Consider the following 24,041-nt stretch of genomic DNA (forward strand, 5'->3'; position numbering starts at 1 on the left):
CTAATATAATATATATAATTTTTTCAAAATTTTAAAAAATATTATTTGATATATTTCATAATCAATTTGTATCGGATAAATATGACAAATATGTTATTGATTTCGAATTTGAATATGATAAAGAATTTTTTTTAGAAAAAACTATTTATTTATTAAAAAAATTCATTTTCTTAGTTAAAAAAAATGTTTTATTGGATCGAGTCAGAGGGCACAAATGGAGTAAACGGCCATGGTTCCATTGCTCCGCTTTTCTTTGCAATCCCACCCTCTTCTTTTCCAGCGAACCACCTCTTCAGCCACGGCGGCGCTGAGAATGACACCTTCTCCTACTTCAATCAGCTCTCTAAAGCCTAACTTTTCGATCCCAATGGCCAAACCCACTTCGGAAATCACCTCAAAATCCACCAATTTTCCCATAACGAAAGATTCTACCAACTCCCTTTTCAATTCTCGGAGGCTCACTCAATCTGAATGCTTCTCTTCAGCTCCAGGTGAGAATCCGATCACTGTTTCTGAAAGTGAATGCGTTGGTGAAAGTGTGGAGTGCCCGTTGGTGGTGGTTTCGTTTTACAAGTTCGCTGTTTTTCCGGACCATGCTAATTTACGGATGCCGTTGAAGGAGCTGTGTGAGCGCCTGGTAATTTCTGTTTCTTTATCTTAAGTAATTTAATACAACTGTATATTTCGTTTGGGAGGATTTTGGCTTGTGGGATTTTACATTTTCCTTGTTCTGAATGTGATTTTGTACCATTTTAGTTCTTTGCGGTGTTTTTCTTCAATCTTGAGCTGATACTGTTCAGTAGTTTCTTGCATTCTGTTGGAAAAGTTCTTGCCATTTTTCAAGCATTACAATAAAGCTTTGTGTTGGCGCTTGTTTTGTTCTTGGCAAATTAAACTGATTGATGCCCTCTTGATGGTTCATATGATTTCTGTATGGATTTTTTTGTATAATTTTTATGTAGTAGAGTTGGGTTTGTGTCCTGAAGCATTTTAGAAATGAGAAACTGATGTGTAAAGGGCCTTGAACATGTTCATGTAGAAATTTGTGGCGAAGGTTTGAACATGATTCGTAGAGGTTTTAACATTGAGCTGCATCTACCTGAATGGTGGAATTGTTGGCTGTATTTCTGCCATATAGTCACGTTTTATCAAATGTGATAAAGAGTAGTCGAATGCAAGTCACCAAAAACATCACATGATTGCTGTTTCTGTTCATTTGAGTTGTCAAAATTTGATGAATTGGATTGATGATTACACTCTCACAGTCTCACTCTCCACTTGCTGTTTCCATTTCTTACACGCACTTGGTTTCTTCCCCTATCCTCTCTTCACATGATTGCTGTTTCTGTTCATTTGAGTTGTCAAAATTTGATGAATTGAATTGATGATTGTACTCTCACAGTCTCTCTCTTCACTTGCTGTTTCCATTTCTTATATGCACTTGGTTTCTTCCCCTATCCTCTCTTTCGGTGTTTCATGTTTCTGTTTATCTTCAATCTATTTGTATATTCACACAAAGTTTATCCCATATCATTCATCCTCACTAAAGCTGATAACCTCAGCGTGTTTCAGGAGGTATTATATTGGCACCAGAAGGAATCAATGGTAGTATATGTGGAATCCGTAATTCTGTGGATGAAGTGCTCGCTTTTATCAAAACAGATGACCGTTTAAAGGGTCTTCGGTGCATCGAGTCACCTGTAAGTCCCGAGGAAGAAGCTATTCACCATGGACATATGAGCAGTTCTCCTCTTGCCGCTGGAGAAGATGCTCCCTTCCGATGGGACCATGTGAGGGTCAAATTGAAACAGGAAGTAGGTTTAGACGTTTAGCGTAATAGCTATGAGTTGCGCTTTTCTGTGTGACTGGTTGTAGTTGCTTAAATATTTGGGACATCATTTGCAGATAGTTACACTTGGAATGCCTACTGTATCACCGATGGAAAGAGTTGGGGAGTACGTAAGCCCCAAAGAGTGGAACAACTTGATCAGTGATCCTGATACTGTAAGCAGCTTTACTTCGTTTTATTTCTTGAACAACATTGTCTCCCCACATTCAATCGATTTTGCAACATGGTATACAATAATGTCATTGCATAGTCATGTGAGAACTTGGATTAAGTGGAGGAAAACAAGAAAGAGAACCTTTTTTCGTGCTTGGTTTGAAGGCAGACATCAAGGAGATGCTTGTGCGAATCTGTTTGTAGTATCATCTAGTTGCCGCCCTTCTATTATCTTCTTTATTTAATTTACACTGACAATCGATGCCTATGTTGTCTGGAAGAAAAATGAGAAACTATTTTTTATCGACTTTTCGCCATAACACTTTCTTGAAAATCCTAGATCTAAAAAAACATAAATGGTTATACATTGCTATGATGGCATTATCTAAACCATGATCCAAAAATCGTCCACAAGCATTACTCTTGAATCTTGTCATATCATGAGATCTTACAAAGCTCATGATTTATAGATCATTAGTATTATTTCTGTATGATATTTTCTTGATTTCCTTGTGTCTCGTCATCATCCCTAAGGTTTAATGAAATACCATAATCTGGACTTTGCGAATGTTATCCTCGTATTATATGTTTTGACTTTAATTTGCATGATTTAGGTGGTGATAGATGTTCGCAACGATTATGAAACTAGAATTGGGAAGTTTAAACAAGCAGTTGATCCTTGTACAACAGCATTCCGGGAATTTCCGGAGTGGGTGGAGAAACGATTCAAGTCGAACGAACCCAAGAACCAGATAGAGCCCGCTGCTTCAGACAATACCATGGATGAACAAATTAATGAAATGGAAAAGAATATGCCCCGAGTAGCGATGTATTGCACAGGTGGAATTCGGTGTGAGAAAGCTTCTAGTTTTCTCCTAGGCAAAGGCTTTAAAGAGGTACACTTTTGTCTCTAAACAACAATCAAATCTTGTGAAGTCACCGTTTGAGAGAACATTTTTCCGCCATATTCCTGAGCACGCAAAATTCTACACAGTGAACTCTTGCAGACAACTAATTGGTAACTGTCCTCGTTTGGCAAAAATAATGAAACCATGTTACTAAAATAGTCAATTTCACATGGTAACTATAAAATCACTGACATCTTGCCCTGTTTCGCTAGGTTTATCATCTTCAAGGTGGGATCCTGAAATATCTTGAGGAAGTTCCCAAGGCAGAGAGCCTTTGGGAGGGCGAGTGCTTCGTGTTTGATAAACGAGTCTCCGTCGAGCATGGCCTTACTCAGGGGACTTACAAACTTTGCTATGGATGCAAACAACCCGTGAGTGACGCCGATATGGAAACGCCAGAATGGGAGTATGGAGTCACTTGCCCATATTGCTACTCTTCGAAATCCGAAGAAGAGAAAGAGAGGGCCAGAGCTAGACAGAATCAATTTGAGAGATGGGGTGTTATTGGTGGTCCGGATAAAGGCCGTAAACCTACCATAATCGGTGTAATGGAAGAGAGACTTACTGAGCAGATGCCAGGCTCAGCATGATGAAGCCAAGATACAATTTCACTATCAGTTTTCCATTAATGATCCTCACTTCTCACTCTTTAATTTAGGGACTTTCAAATCCTTCCATATGATTTACTAGTAAGATTCCTTTGATCCCAAAAAAAGAAGTAAGGCTCCCAGTGTAAGATCAAAATGGTATTCTATTTCTTTAGATTCGAGGGTAAATTACATCGACATGTCTTCCAAGTTTGGTTTAGTTACCACTCATGTGATTGATATTTCAATGCTTCCATTGATATATTATTTATCTTTGAAGAGGGATTATACTCTCCTTTCTATAAAACATGAAAATAAAATCCTACCATTCGTATAACAACTAAATTATTCACACACGATTCTTCTGAGGGGATAATTGGTGCACTAGAGACAGGAGCTTCGAGCCGTCTGCTCACCTATACGAAGCTTCCTCCCCGAGGTTTTGATTGTAAAAAAAATAGAAATTGGTACATTTATTATGAAAGGATCGTTGAGAGCAACAATCTCTGATGGGAGATTGAAACCATGACACACACTGTCACAATATCGTCCCTATGAATGATAACATTGCAAAACGACAAAAATTCCATCTTTATATGAGAGATATTTTATAAAATATATACATCAATCTTGAAATATTTACCAGAATTGAGAAGCACCAAAAGAAGAGGAAACAGAAACATTGAAAAGAAACCTAATCAAAGGAGCTTCTTCTCTCCTTGAGAGCCTGGAAAACCCTGGAACTCTGGTCAAAAATATGTGCCCTTCTATGATAATCACTGGCCTCTCTCCCCTTATCCTCCCCCATTATGGCCTCCCTTTCCAAGCACTCCACCAACTCCACAATCCCACCAAATTCCTTGCAGTTCTCACTCAATATCTTCATTCCACTCAACTCCTCTTCCAGTTTCTTGTCCAGTTCTGGCACTGATCCACCTTTACCACATCTCATTCTTGACACAAGCTGCCCACTTCCTGGAATCCTTTGTTTCGAAAATATTTGGTGGGCTTGAGTTGGTGGGATAGATGATATGGGGTGGAGAAATCTGAATATGGATGGGTAACTTATTGTTGCTTCCATTGTTGCTTTAGTTCTGAGTTCCCAAGGATTCCCATGCCACTAATATAAGGCTAAGAGGGGGGTGGTTAGGGGATGAGGTGGGTTCTTGCCACGTGTCAGGTGTAGATCGAGGACCACGTGGTGTGAGTAGATGCCTCCGCATTTTCTTGAAGCTCTTTTTTCTCTTTTTCGTGAGATGGTGGCTTACATGTATTAGATTATTATATATTGAGGAGAGGCGGTTGATTTGCTATTTTATAGTATAATATTGTAGCCGATGCTGTACACGAGTGATCCGATACACCTGTTGATTGTCATGGAATGAGGTGTGCCAATGGAATTCATCCCACGTCTTGTGAACTGACTATTAACATGGTGATGTACATGAATTTTTTTAGCCAAAAAATCACACTTTTCCATGCTTATTTTAAACACTGGTTTAAGAAAACATGATCCATAGTAATAAAATAAATAAATAAATATATTTCAAACTCCAATGGTATAGTGTAACTCAATGTCAGATCTATATCTCACCGAGTCTTTTATAATAATAGTAATCTGTTAACACCAAATATTATATTTATATAAAAAAAAAGGACTTGTTCATAGACAATACAACAACAATGAAGATCAAACTTATTCACTATGTATAATACGAATTCACACATATATCAACTGCATACAACCCTGTGAAGACAAAAAGATGAAAGAGACTGCTTGAATGAACAAGATTGCACTTTGCGACTTCAAATGACCACTTGTGTCTGTATCCTATGGTATTCAAACCTTAATGGCAAATGTCTGGCAAATTATATGCTATATCAAGTGTACTTCACGTGGTACTTTGCATCGAATCTACTATATCAGAAGCAAGAAATCGCAGAAAATAAGAATGGTTTTTCGAAATGAACAAGAACGTTACCTTTGCCTATTCATTTCAGGTCCTTTGTTCAATACTTGGCTTATTGATGAATATCCCATTAGCCGGTGAAGAGGGGAATTCGGTGATGGTGGAAGCTCTTCGATTTCTGAGGATGGTTTCACAAACTTTGGCTGCTTTGAGGAAGTTCCAACTGATTCGAATGTTTCTACCGAGTTCTTATTCTTCATCTTATCTATGGAATTCTTCATGGTGGACTTCATTTTTCTATCTTCCATGGCTTCGTAAGAACTCACAGATGATATCTTCCTATTGTACCTATTCCTCTTGACTAAGCCAGAGGATGGTACGAAAACTGAGGCCTCACCTTCAGTCGAGCAACTTCTACAGAAAGATCGCCCATGGTCATCAGAACATGAAACAGGTTCACCATGTTGGCATAAATTCGAATGTGGCATCGCTATTAGACTTCTCTCATTGGTGACATCACTTGAATTACCTGCTTCAAGACCGTGACTAAGATATGGAACTATATTCTTTCCTCCTCCAAGTGAAAATTTCAAAACCTTCGAACAAGCATTGCAGCGGAGCTGATGATATCTTTTCCTGAAGACTAGAAAGTCTGCAGGTAGTTGCAAAGTTTCTGAACAATGATAACATGTAACGAATGGGGATCCACCGGCGACAGGACGGAGATGTCTCTTTGAAGCATGATATTTGTCCCTCAAATAAAACCTCCTCAATTCGTTGCTAATACGACTCTGATTATCGGACATTGTTTCAAGGCCCGGTACCAAGCATTCATAGCTGGAGCAATTCTGGGAACTCAAAGGACTAGAAATATCATGGGAGTTATGACCAATAGGAGCCACAGAGCGATCATTATAGTGTGAAGAATGTGGAAGCAACGGTGCTGAGGAGTGCCTGTCTCGAGTGCAGGCAATGCAAACAAGAGCAGTTAACTTGGTGCCGGTAATATGCAGCTTCCCCAGAAAGAGCAAGTGTTGAGACATTTGATTGTTCGACCCGACCTTTTCCCTGATCATACCATTGATAATTTCCATGGTGATTCAAATCCACATATCTCTCTCTTCCTTGTATTAAGTGATCATAGTAGAAGGGTGATGGGGAAAACGTTTCCCTCCTGACTCCGGCAGGAAAACTTCCGTCTCTTGAAATTTTGGGAAACTGTATCCTGTTGAGCTGATCTTTCAGCTCACACACTGTTCTTAACAAGTCCATTTTATCAGGTTCTGAGTAAGAAGTCTTAACTGGTGAATGAAAACCTGGATGGAGTGGCGGCAAATTGTTCCTATAAACTGAAGGGCCTCTCAATCTTTGGTTGGCATGGAGATTTCTCGAAGTCAATGGAAACAGTGATGAACCTCCTCCGTCATTCAATCTCATTGTATTTCCACTGGCGAGAATATGACTTTTGGTTTCAGCCAACTCAACTGAATTTCCATGGCTGCCTGTGATGACATGATGTTGGTTTGATGGACTTGGTTCCCAGTATTCCATCTCTGATTCACTGCTCATCATCATATTCTTCGCCGCAAATCCTTCCCTTTTCAGTGTGGTGCTGCTGTAGTCTACTTCCTTGCCCTTTCTCCTGGAGGAATGTGGAACGTATACTGGGATCTGGCCATCGGTTTCATCATTGGAAGATTCACTCCCGTCGTAAGCATAATAACCTCTGGTTGTTACAGGACTAGTGGTGTCTTTAGGTTTAACTCTGTGCTCAGGGCTAGTTTCGGAGAGAAATGAATCTCCAAATAATTCCACAGAGCTGGCACTTCCAAAGTTTCGGGAGCCTTTTCTTGGAGAACGGTCACCATGTTTGCCATCAAGAGACGTTAGATTGGATGGCGTCTCCATTGAGACAACCTGAGAAGCAACAACAGTATCACCAACACTTGGATTATTGGTGTTTGCCCTATTAAATGTAGGACTACCCTCAAAGCCATCATCTACGGGTGATGCATTGCCATCTTCGTGAGAAACAATTTCAGCAGCAGAAGAACCTACTCCAGCACGCCTTGTTCCTTTATGCCCAGAAAAATTCTGAACTTCGTTAAGGATATTGTCACCTTCTGGACACAGCTGCAAAGATTTTTCGCCTTGAACTGGTTCTACTTTGGCGGGTTGATCCAAATTACTTTTGTTGCATTCTTCTGCGAGTTTAGTCACTTCTGGAATCAACTCTTCAGTCTCATGATACACTAATTCAGTTGAACTACAAATTTCAGCAGACACATTTCTACCTCCAGTCAATTCGCCATCTAACTCATGCAACCCGTTGTCATGCTTTTTGAAATCTGGGTTCAAAGAATTTCTATCTTGGTCTTTGTTCGAGGATTCTTCCATTAGTGGATCTTCGTTCTGACAGCAGTTGACCTGAGGTGAGCTAGAAAGATCATTCGAGACCCTTCCGACCACAGAAAATTCCATCCTGCTTTCCACATGTTCATCTTGAAATCGAATGTTGGCTTTATTCAATGACAATTCTTCCTTGGGTGGACTGGTTAAATCATGATTCAAGCTTCCAGCCACCTCTTCTGAAACATCATCGTTTTCAAAACGAGCATGGTCTCTAGCCACCACTTTTGAAACATCATCGCTTTCAAGATGAACATGGTGATTGTTGATCCCTTCACAATGTTCGTTAATCCCAGCAACCTCTTTTGAGACATCATCAAGTTCCAGATGAACATGGTTATTGGTGATGCCTTCTCTATGTTCAATACTAACAGCTGACAATCCATTCTCCTGAGCTTCATGCTCAGAAATGTTCTGGACATTGTGCACCATTTTGTCACTTTTTTGGCACACTCCAATGGATTCTCCACCTTCAAATCGACCTACTTTCTCGGGTCCATCCAAAAGACTCTCCTCATCTTCACCTAGATCGAGTGATCCAGTATTGGACCTTTTCAAATCTTGGCTATTATCATGATTTAAGGATTCATCTGTATCCTTATTCTCAAAAAATTTAACTTCAGGCGAGCTCAAGAGGTCATCGGAGATGCTTCTATCCTCGGACAGTTCAGTACTGCTTTCCACACGTTCGTCGTGATATTTTGTATTGTCTTTATCATCTTCCTTAAGTTCACAACCTAAACCATGTTTCGAGCTTCTGGCTTCCTCGAGTGAAACATCATTGTTTTCTAGATTAACATTATAATTGCATATCCCTTCCCTATGTTGGGCACTGACAGGTGGCCATCCATTCTCCAGATCTTCATGGTCAGGAAATTCTACATCGTCACATTGATCATTATGTGTGGTTTGATCAAAATACATCATATCATCTTTTCCTGCTCGTTTAGCTTCTGGGGCCAACTCATCGATCCCCTGATAAACCAACTCGCTGGAACTAGGAATTTCCCCAGAAAAGTTTCCACCTGGACTCGATTCCCCATCTGAGTCGTGTAATTCTCTGACATATCTCTTGGAACCGAGGCCCAAACAACATTTTACTTTGTTATGAATTACTGATTCTTCCACTGGTGAATCTTCATTCTGACAATGGTCAGCATCAGGCATGCTCAAAAGACCATTGGAGACATTTCTGCTGTCTTTATCCGAAGAAGACTCTTCCTTAGGTGGACTAGTTAAATCATGGTTCGAGCTTGTAGCTTCGTTAGCATAATTAGCATACATCCCTTCTCTATGTTCAGTATCAGCATGTTGCAATAGACTATCCTGATCTTCACGCCCATAAAAAATTCGAACTTCATCCACGATTTTCTCCCCTCCTTGCCACACTTTGAGAGATTGTTCACCATCAAATTTATCAACTTCTATGGAGCGATCCAAATAAATGTTGTCATGCTCTTTCACCCGTTCACAGGCCTCCATTGAGATTGGAATTTCACCAGAAAAGTTCCCACCTTCACTTGAATCCTCATCTGAATCGTGTAATTTGTTGTCGTGTATTTCAGAGTCGTAGCGAAGAGAACATTCTCCTGTGTCGCAACTAAACTCGGGAGAACTACAAAGTCCGTTGTAGGCACTCCTGTACTCAGACTGTTCACTACTGCTTTCCACTCCATCATCTTCAAATACTACATCATCTTTGTCTGGTGAAGATACTTCCTTGGTCGGACTAGGAAAATCAAGATTAGAGCTTCTAGCTTCCTCCTCTTCTTGAAAACTATCCCGCTGAATCGTTGCAACTGAATTTGTTGCATGATTTGACTCCATTTTCCTTTGTTTAGCTGTACGATTATAGATTGTGAAAAGAATATATGAGTAAATAATACCGCAGAGAATCATTCTTCATACTAATAGAATAAATTCAAAAGATTAATATTACCTTGGAGAGTGGTTCCACATCCGCCACATCGATACAAAGAAATATCAGGCAACTCTGCCAGAACTTGTCGACATCTAGGACATCGCACCAGTCGAATTTTCATGCTCGATGGAGGAGTCATTTTCTAATACTTCAATCCAATCAACTGTGATAGTCCTCAAAACACAAACTTCCTGCACAAATAACTAAATTAATATGCAAAACCCCATCCAAGTCATCCTTGTGAGATGATGGTATGCCGAAAAAAATATGGAACAAGAGTATGATTATACGTCCATATCCTCAAGATACAAATAGAACATCAACTTTTGCATAACAAGTTACATTTGCTTCTCAAGTTCATAACTCAAGAGCAATGCTTAACCAGAACATGATTCTATAATGAACTTAACCCGCTCTCTATCAAGCACGCAGCAACCAAGTCTTGGAATTTTTTTGATAATTAGTTCGCACCAAAGAAAGTTTACATGGTTTTCTGAGATTGTATTAAATGGCCAAAAACAATCTTCATATACAGAAAAGAATATCAAAGAGTCCAGTAACCGGCTAATGAGCTTGTTGAGCCAACATGAACCTAATTGAAGCTCAAGCTCAAACTCAAGCTCCCGAGCTTCTTGATAGGCTGAACTTGGGACCCAAATCACGGCATTCAAAAGCTCATGAGGCAAGAGCTTTTCTAAATATTTTAAAAATATTTTAAGATAAAATATTTAATATTATTATGGATTTTTTCATGGCTATCTACAGTTATATTTACAACTACAAACTTAATGCAGGGAAGTGGACTTCACAACTAGAGAATCATCAAAGTTTTGAGAAAATTTGATGTTATTTGTGAATTTCATATTTGGTGGTTCAGTTCTAAAAATAAAATTAATGCAGTCACGAGTTTACGAATAAATAATATGTAGGACCGAGTGTTTGCCGCTTTACCAAAAGCTATAGCTAGTGATAATGATGCAACTCAAATATTCTAAACCGCACAACAACTCAAGCAACACGGTTCGATCGCTCTTTCAACATGGACAATTATTGCACCCAACAATCTCTCTCCTAATAATTGCACTCCTTGAAATTAATGGGGATCGAACCCGTGACCTTGGCTCTGATACCAATTTTAGGACCAAACGTTTGCTCCTTTACCAAAAGTTACAGCTGGTGGTAATGGTGCAATCCAAATCTTTTAAACCACATAACAGCTCAAACACCACGGTTCAATCGTTTTTTCCGACAAGGATAATTATTGCACCCAACATATTATAATGAAAAGCTCTCCATATCAAACAGGAACTACCAATCCCAAGTTCACAAAAAATCTATTTAACACATGGCATATGAGAGAAATAGCTTATTTTCTCGCGAAGTATTCAACATCTCAAGCTTGCGAAAATCCAACATCAAGACAATGTTCTAAATGGTGATCGAGGCGACCGCTTGCCTAGGCAATAGGCAGTTTTGCATCAGGAGGCCTATGTAGGCGGCCGCCGCGGCCCTAACCCATCCGGCGGCCGAGGCGGTTGAATTCAATAGTTTAAAATTCCAGTCAAAGTCAATTGATTTTGAAAACCCAGTCAAAAGTTAACAAATTTTAAAAAACCTAGTCATAAAAACACAAACCATTGTTTTTATTTTATGTTCCAACTTCAAGTGTTTTCACTTCTCAGCATCAACCACTAGGCCCACCAGTCACCACACGCCTCAACCGCCCGCCGCCTCCTCCAGCCGCCAGCAAGCCTTTAGGTTAGTTATTGTATATTTGACATACTTTTTGGTAAAAGTAATCATATTACTTTGTTAGTATTAATATGACGATGAATCTTTGTTAATGAATTTTTATTAGTTACCTTGTTATTTAGTATTCATACATTTATTTGCATCTTGTCTGCATAATATTATATTGCACGAAGCTTTTTCATGCTTAAGCATTATTTAATTATACATCTTACACACAAAAAAAAGACTATTTATAACTATATTGCATGATTATATATGATTACATATAAAAAAAATGCTTAAAAATGTTCAACCGCCTAGGCGGAAAGGAGACGGTAGGCGCCAATTGGGCTCCGGTCTTCTTTTTCATCCTTTTCCAAACGAATTCAGAATTTTCGATTATACAAGTTTGATTCAAATTCGTTTGATTACCTACTATTAGTATACTACCATTGAACGAACTCTTTAAACAAAATGGTATTCTATAAACTAAAACGGTTTAAATAGAGAGACATTGATTCAGACACTCCAGTCAAAGTGAAAGAAAATAGGCATGAATCAGGAAAACTAATCTTCTCCCAAAATTACAGAGCTTCCACGTTATATAGCAACATAAGACAGACGAGAAAAGAATTGCAATAGGATGTAACAGCAACAGAGTAAATTCAGCACAAACCACTGTATAATTTGCTGAAGCAGCTCTAAACCGAGCACTTCGGCAAATTCTTGAAATAGATCAAATATGGTAGCAACATGATAAAAACAACACATACCCAAAGATTATTTTTGCAGCAAACTAGAGTTAGAAAAGCAACAGTGCTTAAGCAAAGTTATTGAAAATGGATCCAGCTGAATCAGGGAGACAAAATTACCATCGCCACTCGATACACCAAAATTTAAACAATCCCACCAAATTTTGTTAGCCTTGTCTCACCAAAAACAGAAAACCAAAAAAAAGAAAAAGAAAAGAGAGACAAAGATTCAAACTTTATAATGGCTGGTACCAACACTTGTCCAGCAAAAGAAATTTCTTAATTTGCATCAAAATTGCAACAATCCTTTTCAGGGTAAACAGATCCCAGCAAACTGCAACTAAAAAAAGAATCAATTCTCGATTAACAACAAACTCCAGAAAACGTACCTTTTTCAAGAACTGCAACAGTACAAGTCTAGAATAACAAGCACCGACTCTATACGAATCCTCCCCGGATCAACAATAAAATAAACAGATTGCAGACTTGAGCAAGAACACCACTGTGACACAATATCAATAAAGAGAAAAGTCAAACAAAAGTGACAAATCGAACCTACGAAGAAAAGGGCAAAAGAAACTCTTGAGCAAGGATCGTCTTTCCCCTTCTCTCTTTCACACAGAAACTCACAGACCCTCAAACTTACGACAGATGTTGGAGTCTTCCATGCCGTGTTTAGGAAGCCTGCAAATCCCAAAAGTCGAGTCTTGAGTCATTATTATGCTGGCTCACAAAACATTGGCAACTTTTCAGCCTCTCTCTCTCACACATTCACATCAAACCACGCGATAATCTTTCTTGGAGTGTGAACAAAAATAAATGGGGTAGATGTCATTTCAAAATGGAATTTAGTCCCAAGTCAACTGTTAAATATTCTTTTTTTACTATTTTTTCGTTTCTGTTTAAGGAATAGCGAAGCCGAAGGTTGTCATACGCTCATATTACCTGCCCAATTCTTTGATGTCGCTTTGCTTCTCTAATCCTGTAACTTCAATCAGACTGGTGATTCTAATGCATTAGTAGTGTTTGTTTAATTTTTTTTTTGTATAATTAATTTGATGTTTTTTCTAAAAAGAATGATATCTTGGTTTTAAAAAGATCATATTACAATTTTGAAATGATTATATTTAAATGAGTACATATTATAATTTTGAAAATTAGTGAGAGCCTAAAATATAATTTTAAAATGTTGAATTTTAAAAATCAAAAGGAAAACAAAAACCATGACATCATTGGATTTGTCTATGTTATGCCTACACTTAATAATAACTAGTGCAAGGACATATTTGTATAATATTTTTTATAATTCATTTGATTTATATTTAAATGAGCATCAAAATATAATTATAAAAAATAGTGAGAGATTACATTCTGATTTTGATATATGAAGTAAAAAATAAATAAATAAAAGAGAAGAAAAGAGCAAAATAAGGAATTCAACTTACAACTTGAAATTAGGAAACAAATGTTCTATCCACTGAACTACATGTGATTTACATTAAATTTTAACACATTATTAATATATATAATTATTAAAACAGTAAATGTCACAAAAAATTAGTTATTTTAAAGTTCTCACACTTAATAATATAATAATATAGATAATATATAATAGTGATCACTTGCACATATGGGATATTTTTTTGTTATTTTTACTTTGATTTTTTTATCATATATTTTTATATTATGAATGCTATAATCATTTAAGAAATTAAAAAGTTTGGATAAAAATTAAAAAAATATATTTTAATAGTTTTAAAAATTTTGGAAATGGGTACGACTGTGATAAAGAATACATAAATTTACTAAAACTTGCTAACTCCTTGTCTTAGACCCTAGGAGACCGGCCGGGATAGCTCACTTAACCAGCACCTCTGGAACCAAAAGAAAGATTTTAAAATATTTTTATTGATTAAAATATAATACTTTTATAGTTTTAGAAAAAAATATTGTTGATATTTTAAAAAGTTTATTATTAAGATGTCTCAAATTTAATAATAATGATAATAATAATGTATAGAGACTACACTTAAAGTTGAGAGTAGATCTCTTGTGAGACGGTCTCACGGATCTTTATCTGTGAGACAGGTCAACCATACCCATATTCACAATAAAAAGTAATACTTGTAGCATAAAATGTAATACTTTTTCATTAATGACCCAAATAGATATCCGTCTTACGAAATAAGACCCGTGAAACCGTCTCACACAAGTTTTTGTCTAAAGTTGATAAAAAAAAAACTTGTAAGTTAGCCCCGTTCAATGAATTCGTAGCACTTGAACACAAATGTCACAGTGCAAAAGAATAAATAAGTATTACATTCGTTTTTTTTTAAATGTTCGTCCCAATTATATAAATATTTATCCATACTTATTACTTAGTCATATTTTTTCTATCCAATACCCATATTTAATTTGATATCTTATAATTAACTAAATATTAGAAAAATTACAAACAATTTATATAAGAACTCATTAAATAAGAGTAAAATTGAAGTTGTTTGTATAATTTAATATAAATTTACAGAAATGATTTGTTTTTTTTTTTTTATATTTTATGATGTTATATTTAACTTTATAGGATTTCGACAAATTGATTGACGTAACAAAGTGTAGTAGCCCGAATTCCAAATTGGGTAATTAACGGAGTATTGGTGATTAAGAAGGTTTAATGTGTAATTTTGACCGAGTCATGATCGGACGGTCCGAAGATGGTTCAGAAGCACCGAAGAGTTCGGAAGGTCCGAAGTGAGTTCGGTGGATCCGATCATTAGGTGTCAAGAGTTGATCGACACGTGGGAGTTCGGAAGGTCCGAAGTGGGTTCGGTGGATCCGATCATGAGGTGTCAAGAGCAGCTGGACACGTGCATGTTCGGACGGTCCGAAGTGTATGATCGGAGGATCCGATCATGAGCTGTCAAGAGCCAATGGACACGTAGCGTTCGGACGTTCCGAAGTGGTGTTCGGAGGATCCGAACATGGCCTATAAATAGTGGTCGGATTTCCTCATTTTGACTCGCCAATTCAGAGAGTTCCGTAGCATTTCAGTCGTTTCTGACAGGTTCTAGTCTTGTTCCGAGATTTGGGCACTAGCAGGGAGCTGCTGGTCTTGTAGCAGAGCTGTGCTCTAGTTGGGAGCTAGCGGCATCAGCGGGCTAGCGACGGACGAAGGTTTGGAATTTTATCAGTATTTATCTCAGGATTATCTAGTTAAGTCTGGTAGATAAGTTTAGTGATGGTTTTCACTTGATGAATAGGCTTGGATTAGACCTGTTGTCTGGTTGTTCCAGTGGATTAGGATTGCAGTGATAGAGGTACGAAAGTACTATCCGAGATATCCTGGTTGAGTATACATTCATATATGTGTTGCATGATTATGTGGTGCATTGATATATGTCATATGATGCATGCTATTATGTCACGTTTATTACTGCACGTTGCATTTCATATTGAGCCGTATCTCCTTCGAGATAGCCTTTACTGTTGAGCTGTATCTCTTTCGAGATAAGCTATATCTTGGGGCCGCTCAGCCCTGTCTTGTGGACGCATGGACACCGAGAGTACACAGTGGCCGACGGGTCGGGAGGGCTTCGGTGGTCCGGGACATTTTAGGTCCACGTCTGTCTTGTAGTGGATGCAGTGACCCAGAGGTTGGACCGCGCGGCACTATCCACTTGGCGCCTCTAGACTGAGCATTGTTGAGATCCTTTTGTGACTCCTGTTTCTTGACTACCCCGGTATCATGATCATAGCATGTGCATTTCATATAGGTCTGTATACTCATACTTTTGTACTGGGCGTTCTTATCGCTCACGTCCTCGGTTTTGTTTATTCTTGGACACCCCATTCCCTCGGGGCAGACCTCAGGTTGGACAGCTCAGGAGGAGCAGGAGGAGGACGTTGAGTAGCTGGTTGGTTTAGTTTATCGGTATTGTTTTGATTCGATATGGTTGTTTTGGATATTTTATTTTGAGTTATTCTAGACTTCGATTGGGTTGTATAATCGGTATAGTTGTTGACTTTTTCCGCTGTTATCTCTGATTATTGTCTATTAGGTTAATTGCATGCTTAGTTTTTGATTAGTAGGTGATTCTGGAACGGGTCACTACATTTATGGTATCAGAGCATGCATTCGATTTTGGGATATAGATTTTTGTTTTGGGATTTCCGTTGACCAATTTACTAGTTTCCCCATTCTATTGTTGTAGCAATGGCTGACCACTTTGGTGATGAGAGTAGTCAGGGAAGTGTAGGTCGTTGGGGTGACCAGGACGAATTGTTAAGCGTCATAAGTTACCGCATGTTTCTCTAGACGTCATTCTTTCTGTTTCTACTCCGATGGGTCATTCGGGGTTAGCTAAGCGTCTAGTGATGGGTTGTTCCTTAGATTTGGAGGGTAATGATGTTGTTATTTCGTTTTGTTCATTCTCTTGCCTAGATTTCGAGGACGAAATCATTTTTAAGGGGGGGAGAATGTAGTAGCCCGAATTCCAAATTGGGTAATTAACGGAGTATTGGTGATTAAGAAGGTTTAATGTGTAATTTTGACCGAGTCATGATCGGACGGTCCGAAGATGGTTCAGAAGCACCGAAGAGTTCGGAAGGTCCGAAGTGAGTTCGGTGGATCCGATCATTAGGTGTCAAGAGTTGATCGACACGTGGGAGTTCGGAAGGTCCGAAGTGGGTTCGGTGGATCCGATCATGAGGTGTCAAGAGCAGCTGGACACGTGCATGTTCGGACGGTCCGAAGTGTATGATCGGAGGATCCGATCATGAGCTGTCAAGAGCCAATGGACACGTAGCGTTCGGACGTTCCGAAGTGGTGTTCGGAGGATCCGAACATGGCCTATAAATAGTGGTCGGATTTCCTCATTTTGACTCGCCAATTCAGAGAGTTCCGTAGCATTTCAGTCGTTTCTGACAGGTTCTAGTCTTGTTCCGAGATTTGGGCACTAGCAGGGAGCTGCTGGTCTTGTAGCAGAGCTGTGCTCTAGTTGGGAGCTAGCGGCATCAGCGGGCTAGCGACGGACGAAGGTTTGGAATTTTATCAGTATTTATCTCAGGATTATCTAGTTAAGTCTGGTAGATAAGTTTAGTGATGGTTTTCACTTGATGAATAGGCTTGGATTAGACCTGTTGTCTGGTTGTTCCAGTGGATTAGGATTGCAGTGATAGAGGTACGAAAGTACTATCCGAGATATCCTGGTTGAGTATACATTCATATATGTGTTGCATGATTATGTGGTGCATTGATATATGTCATATGATGCATGCTATTATGTCACGTTTATTACTGCACGTTGCATTTCATATTGAGCCGTATCTCCTTCGAGATAGCCTTTACTGTTGAGCTGTATCTCTTTCGAGATAAGCTATATCTTGGGGCCGCTCAGCCCTGTCTTGTGGACGCATGGACACCGAGAGTACACAGTGGCCGACGGGTCGGGAGGGCTTCGGTGGTCCGGGACATTTTAGGTCCACGTCTGTCTTGTAGTGGATGCAGTGACCCAGAGGTTGGACCGCGCGGCACTATCCACTTGGCGCCTCTAGACTGAGCATTGTTGAGATCCTTTTGTGACTCCTGTTTCTTGACTACCCCGGTATCATGATCATAGCATGTGCATTTCATATAGGTCTGTATACTCATACTTTTGTACTGGGCGTTCTTATCGCTCACGTCCTCGGTTTTGTTTATTCTTGGACACCCCATTCCCTCGGGGCAGACCTCAGGTTGGACAGCTCAGGAGGAGCAGGAGGAGGACGTTGAGTAGCTGGTTGGTTTAGTTTATCGGTATTGTTTTGATTCGATATGGTTGTTTTGGATATTTTATTTTGAGTTATTCTAGACTTCGATTGGGTTGTATAATCGGTATAGTTGTTGACTTTTTCCGCTGTTATCTCTGATTATTGTCTATTAGGTTAATTGCATGCTTAGTTTTTGATTAGTAGGTGATTCTGGAACGGGTCACTACACAAAGGCGTTCCGTTTGCTTAAAAAATAAAGTTGTCCGAGTAATCGAACCAAATCCATACAACCAAAACAAGTCCATCCATCATGGTTTGAGTTGGTTTTAAAAAATCAACGAAATCACAAAAAAATTGTTGTAGTTCAATGCTTAAATGACAAAAATCCAAATCAAACCAATGTTAATATGATTACAACGTATTTAAATAAATCAGATTTTGTCCTTTAATTATTTCGTGATACAAGTATGTTGGGTTTTGAAATTTTAGCAATCTTTATTTTGATGATAACAAAAAAATTTATCGTGTTTCTAACATTTTTACTCAAGTGTCAAGTTGTTAATTCAAGATGAAAACTGAAACTCGAACTTAGTCAAACTGAAAATCTAACGAACTACGGTGTTTTGATGATATCTCACAGCTCGATAATGCAAATGACAAGCCGCATACAAGAATAAACAGAAAACTCAATTCGGGACAATTACGTTCGTTGGGTTAAATCGGATGTTAAATAGGAAAACTGATGGCACCAAAGTTCATGAGTTTGTCTGATAAGCAAGGATCAGTAGGACATAAGCAGTTGACATATTTTGATCAGCCCAATCAGATCAATTATCAGAACGAAATGATTCAGTGTGCGTTATAAAGCTAAGAAAATTATCTACAAATCTTCACAAGTTAGAGTCTGAATCGAAGTTTAAAAAGCTGATAAATCAAAATGAAGTTGTTCGTTATGTACTTGATGAAATCAGCAAAACTCAGACCTCAAATTAGCAAGGCTCGGCCAAACTGAAACGAACCTAGCTGACGAGCTTAACTGACAGCAAGGCTCGAAATAAATATGGCTCTGGAAAAGTGTTCAGCAAGAAGGATTTGACCATTTAATGCTAGAAACTATGCATAACATTCCCAAATGATCATATTCTTGTATATAACACATGCATCATTCTTGGAGGCTATATATACAACATCTTGAAGATCAAATACAAGTTTTGGAAAGAGATTTAAAGTATGGACAACTTACATGAAGAAATTAGCTAGAATGAGAGTAGACTCAAGTGTGAAGATACATTTGAGAGATACACACTGTAATGGATTACATCAGCACACACAATTACTCAAACTCATATATGATAGTTGAGCTTCAAAGTTTAGTTGAGCGAGTCTTCACACAAAAATATTAAATATTGTGTTTATAGTCTTGACATAAGATACATTAAACATTATGTAGATTGTAAGGTTGTTGTCTATAATCGAGTGTGCTAGGAGTTTCAATTAGACAACGGATAAATCCTAAATTGAAATGAGCCGTAGGAGTTGTTAATCTCCGAACATCCATAAAAAAATTTGTGTTTATTTATTTATTACATTTATTTACTTGCTACTGTTTTTAATATGTATTGTTTAAGCATTTTATGTGCTCTTCAAATACCAAAATATTACATACCAAGTGTTTGATAAAATGTTTCAAACAAAAATGTTTTACATATTCAAATTGTATATCTTTTAATTATTTTTCAGTATGTTTAATTGATTGTTAAAATAGATTATTTCGAGTGTCTTCCGTTGGGTTTGAAAACCAAACTCGACTTAATATATCGATATTCAATATTTCAAGAATTGGGCTATTGTAGCTCAAACGATTATCCCTCGCAATTCAGGAAAAATCATACTTCATGTCATTTGAGCTAAATCATATGTTATGTGGGAAAACTGATGGCAGTGAGGCACATCAGTTTATCTGATTAGCAAGGATCAGTACGACATTAGTAATTTCCGTATTTTGATCAGTCTGATCAGCTCGGTTATCATAATTGAATGATTCAGTAAGCATTACAAAGATAAGACGGTGATCTACAAATCATCTTCATAAGTTGAAGTGTGAATCGGAGTTTAAGAAACTGATAAATCATGATGAAACTATTAATTCTGCACAAGATGAAATTAGCAAGGCTCAGAACTCAAATCAGCACCTACCTGAAACAAGCCTAGCTGATTGATCAGCCTAGCTGACGACCGAACTGACGAGCATAATTGACAGCAAGGCTCAAAATCAGTAGGGATCGGGAAAATCATTCAATAAGTCGGATTCAACCATTTTAATATCAGAAATTGTCCATAACATTTTCAAACAGTTATATTTTTGTGTATAATGTATATATCATTATTGGAAGCTAAATATAAAACATCTTGAAGATCAAATATAAGATTTGGAAGGATATTTAAAGTATGAGCGGGCAATATGAAGAAATTAACTAGAATGAAAGCAAACTCGAGTGTGATGATATATTTGAGAGATATACATACTATAGTGGATTAAATCCTTAAAAACAATTAGTCACACATATACATGAGAGTTGAATTTCAAAGTTAATTCAAATGAATCTTTACACAAAGTCATTAAAAATTGTTTTTGTAGTCTTGTCATAATAGACATTAAACATTATACAGATTGTGATATTGTGACCTACAATTGAGTGTAATAGGAGTTCAATTTATAAGGTTGATATGTTGTAATTTGAAATAGACTTGTACAATGTGTTGTATAAATCAAAGTCTTCTAATGAATCATTCTCAATAGGAGGGGTGACGTAGAAATTGTTAATCTCCAAACATCCATAAACAAATGTGTGTCTATTTATTAATTGTATTTATTTACTTGCTGTTGTTTTTAATATATATTTACTAATATTCTTTGCACGCAATAAGTTCGTATATATTAAAATTAATTAATTATGTTAAATTTTTAATACAAAATATGGTTAATTTCTTGTCATTTTTTTTTTCATTTGATAAAACAATCAGTTTACTTATCATTATTAGTGGATGACAAAATAGAAAATCTACCTTTGGTTGGTTACCATGAATGTCACACACACATATATATATATATTATGTATATGTATGATGTATACATATACGTATAATGTAGTTCAATCCGAAACCTATTTAATTTAATTTGCTTTTTATTGAAAGAAATCCAACATCAATGTTGGATAATTAGATTGTTCGACGACGAATTCGAAACAATTTTAATTCGGTTTGATTGAATATTAACCAAAAATATATTAATTTTTTTAACTTTATTTTATCCCTAACTATTTTATGAACATTGTGGTTAGAAATTTTTTTTTAAAAAAAGTGATTATAATTATGTTCTAACCAATTCAATTATATTCGATTTTGGATTGAATTATATTCCTAATCCAATAAATCTTCTATGTCTCAATCCAATTTCTAACAAGATCGATACGATTTCATTACCCCATATACAAAACCGATTTAATCTAGTCCCAAACCGTTCCTGAACTATATGCACAACAATTTTCTTTTAAAAAAATTATATCAATATGCCTACATTTTATTCAAAAAAATCAATATACTTAAAATTAAATTACATATTAAAATTTAATGTTGAAAAAAATTATATCAATATGCCTACATTTTATTCAAAAAAATCAATATACTTAAAATTAAATTACATTTAAAATTTAATGTTTAAAAAAATTATATCAACATGCTTACATTTTATTCAAAAAAATCAATATACTTAAAATTAAATTACAGATTAAAATTTAATGTTTACATTTATTATTTAATAAACTTAAAATTAAATGATATATTAAAATTTAATGTTTACATTTATTGCGTCCTCCATCATAATATTATCTATTCTATTTTATTAAGGTCGAGCACATGATAGTAACTACCTAAGAGGACACCAACTTTTTTTTCCAATTTTACTCTTATATGACACTAATATTACACTTTTGTTTTTTGTAATTTTTTTCTTGAGTTTCAACACACACTTTTTTTATATTTTTTTATTTTAACAATTCAAATATCAATTTAGTCACTCTTTAAATTGTCAAATTACACGTTAGTTTATCGATAAAAAAAATTTGTACACAGACGATATGTATGCATAGTAATTAACTAGTATACATGTATGTTTGTGTGGTGTCCAGTGTTTGAAAAAGTCAAACTTTTGTCAAAATTGGCGTGGAGTGACCGCCATCCACAAGGACGGACCATATGTTATTTGCCATTTGTAACTATTAGCAATCACATTAGAGAATCTCAGATATTTGTGATCCCTTTTGCATGTCGTTAATTAAATATTTTAGTTACTATTCAAATATATTAAATTTTACAGTTAAATATGTCATAAATCAAATATTTATGGGTCTAACTTTCACTTTAATAATATCATATTTTTTTCATTTAAATAAAATCATTTAAATTTTTCATATAAATTTATCTATACTTTAATTAATTTCATTTATAATTTAATATTATATTTTTATTCAGAAATAAAATTTACGTCTAGTTGGTGACACTAGTTTGTAATGTAACAGCTAATTTTGAACGACTAGTTCGAAATTACAAAAGTTTGGAAATATCATAATTTCGGCTACAAATTAGAACATAATTAATTTTTTTTTTAAAAAAATAAGTGTGAGTGCACACCCACGCACGATGCAGACACGCAACCCACTTGTCCCCTGCCCGAGTACAAGATTGTATCCGAGCACGGGAGCCATGTGTTGCGCTCGGACGGCTTGTTTTCTTCGATCTTCATTATACATAAAAATTTATTTTATTTTCCGATAATTCAGAAGATCTATTTGTCAATAATAGCTCAAAAAAAAAAAAAAAAAAAAAGGGGTGGAGGGCAGAGATAAAGGGTGCATTGATGAAAGTGTCATGGCTTAACCAAAGTAAAGTATTTGATTAATAGACGGTTCGAAAAAGACCAAAGGCAGGTTCAGACTTTCCGAAGGTAAGTTCGGACCTTCTGAACCCACTCAACCAACAAGGCAGTCATGCGTCCAGTAAGCATCATCACGTAGCAATTCGGACCTTCCGAACCCATATCGGAGCTTCCGATCTCCATCGTCTGATATGAGGTGTAAAAGCTTGCATGCAACGTAGTGCAGTCCAAATTTCGAACCCAAGTTTGGAGCTTTCGGTATCAGCCTACAAACATGCCACTCGAAAATTTTAAAATACATTTTTCCTCTGTGGCCTTCTTTTTCAATTAGACTCAATGTTCGTGTCCTTTAGTTCTCAATTTTTTTCATTTTTATATTTATCATACTGCACAAAGTTTTAAGAAAATAACACATAGATCACAAGTCAAAAGAGCCAAATTGGCAAGTCCTATAGGAAATTGGTAGCTCTGACACTGCTGTACATTGTCGTCACACAGTTTTGTATATCTCCATTATTTTTAAATGTGGGAATTACTATACTTTTTGCACTCGTTGGGCATTTTCTTTCTTCTTAATATCTTGTTAATTAAATTACTTTGTAAGTCATCCAACGCCTACCTCGATGGGAGTATCATTGGGTCTTCCCGTCTTTTCGGTCTTCATCATTTTCAAAGCTTCAAGTACTTTTGAAGTTTGAATTCTTCGATAATTTTCTGTACTTCTCTAACCTGCGTAAATTTCATAAGAGGCTGATTATAACTTGACCTTCATTATAAAGGTGATGAAATTGCCTCTCCCATCGCTCTTCTCCTAGTAATTCACTAACACCCTACTTGACTCGTCTTTAATACATCTTATTTGATTGAACACTTTCTTGATTTAGCTATTCTATAGAGACGTTGCAGTCCTTGCCGAGACATTGCAGTCGGACCTTGCAACACCTTCCTTCCAAGGAACATCCTAGCATTAGAAAAATAGTTAAAGGGGTGATACATGAAAATTGCCAAATTGCCAAAGTTTTACGCTGGCGCAATCCTCCTCCTTTAATCATTTGTGTTTGGTCTTAAATTAAATTCATTTTTTTAGTAAAATGATTTTTATTATGTTACGAAAGTACAAAATAAGGAATTCGTTGGTACTCA

At 36.7% G+C, this 24,041-nt stretch overlaps 2 protein-coding genes across 4 annotated transcripts; one reads left to right on the plus strand and one right to left on the minus strand.

The window, feature by feature from the left end:
• Positions 1-209: 209 nt before the first annotated feature.
• Positions 210-3,695, plus strand: LOC140808098 (rhodanese-like domain-containing protein 7). The gene is made up of 5 exons (XM_073165119.1): positions 210-637; positions 1,563-1,814; positions 1,906-2,004; positions 2,617-2,898; positions 3,123-3,695. The coding sequence occupies exons 1-5, from the start codon at positions 230-232 to the stop codon at positions 3,498-3,500; spliced, it is 1,419 nt and encodes a 472-aa protein (XP_073021220.1). The 5' UTR covers positions 210-229; the 3' UTR covers positions 3,501-3,695.
• Positions 3,696-5,118: 1,423 nt separating this feature from the next.
• On the minus strand, positions 5,119-13,025 carry LOC140807108 (uncharacterized). 3 transcript variants are annotated; one of them, XM_073163804.1, is made up of 4 exons: positions 12,867-13,025; positions 12,610-12,722; positions 9,756-9,928; positions 5,119-9,657 (listed from the first exon to the last, which is right to left on the minus strand). In XM_073163804.1, exons 3-4 carry the CDS (start codon positions 9,874-9,876, stop codon positions 6,320-6,322), a joined length of 3,459 nt encoding a protein of 1,152 aa, XP_073019905.1. In that variant the 5' UTR covers positions 9,877-9,928; positions 12,610-12,722; positions 12,867-13,025; the 3' UTR covers positions 5,119-6,319. The 3 variants fall into 3 exon arrangements, with proteins under 3 accessions (XP_073019905.1, XP_073019906.1, XP_073019907.1); XM_073163805.1 differs by lacking the exon at positions 12,610-12,722 and adding an exon at positions 12,456-12,554 and having other exon boundaries at positions 12,776-13,025; XM_073163806.1 differs by lacking the exon at positions 12,610-12,722 and having other exon boundaries at positions 12,776-13,025.
• Positions 13,026-24,041: the final 11,016 nt, after the last annotated feature.

This window comes from Primulina eburnea, chromosome 12 (genome assembly GCF_022965805.1).
Source record: "Primulina eburnea isolate SZY01 chromosome 12, ASM2296580v1, whole genome shotgun sequence".
Taxonomy (NCBI): domain Eukaryota; kingdom Viridiplantae; phylum Streptophyta; class Magnoliopsida; order Lamiales; family Gesneriaceae; genus Primulina; species Primulina eburnea.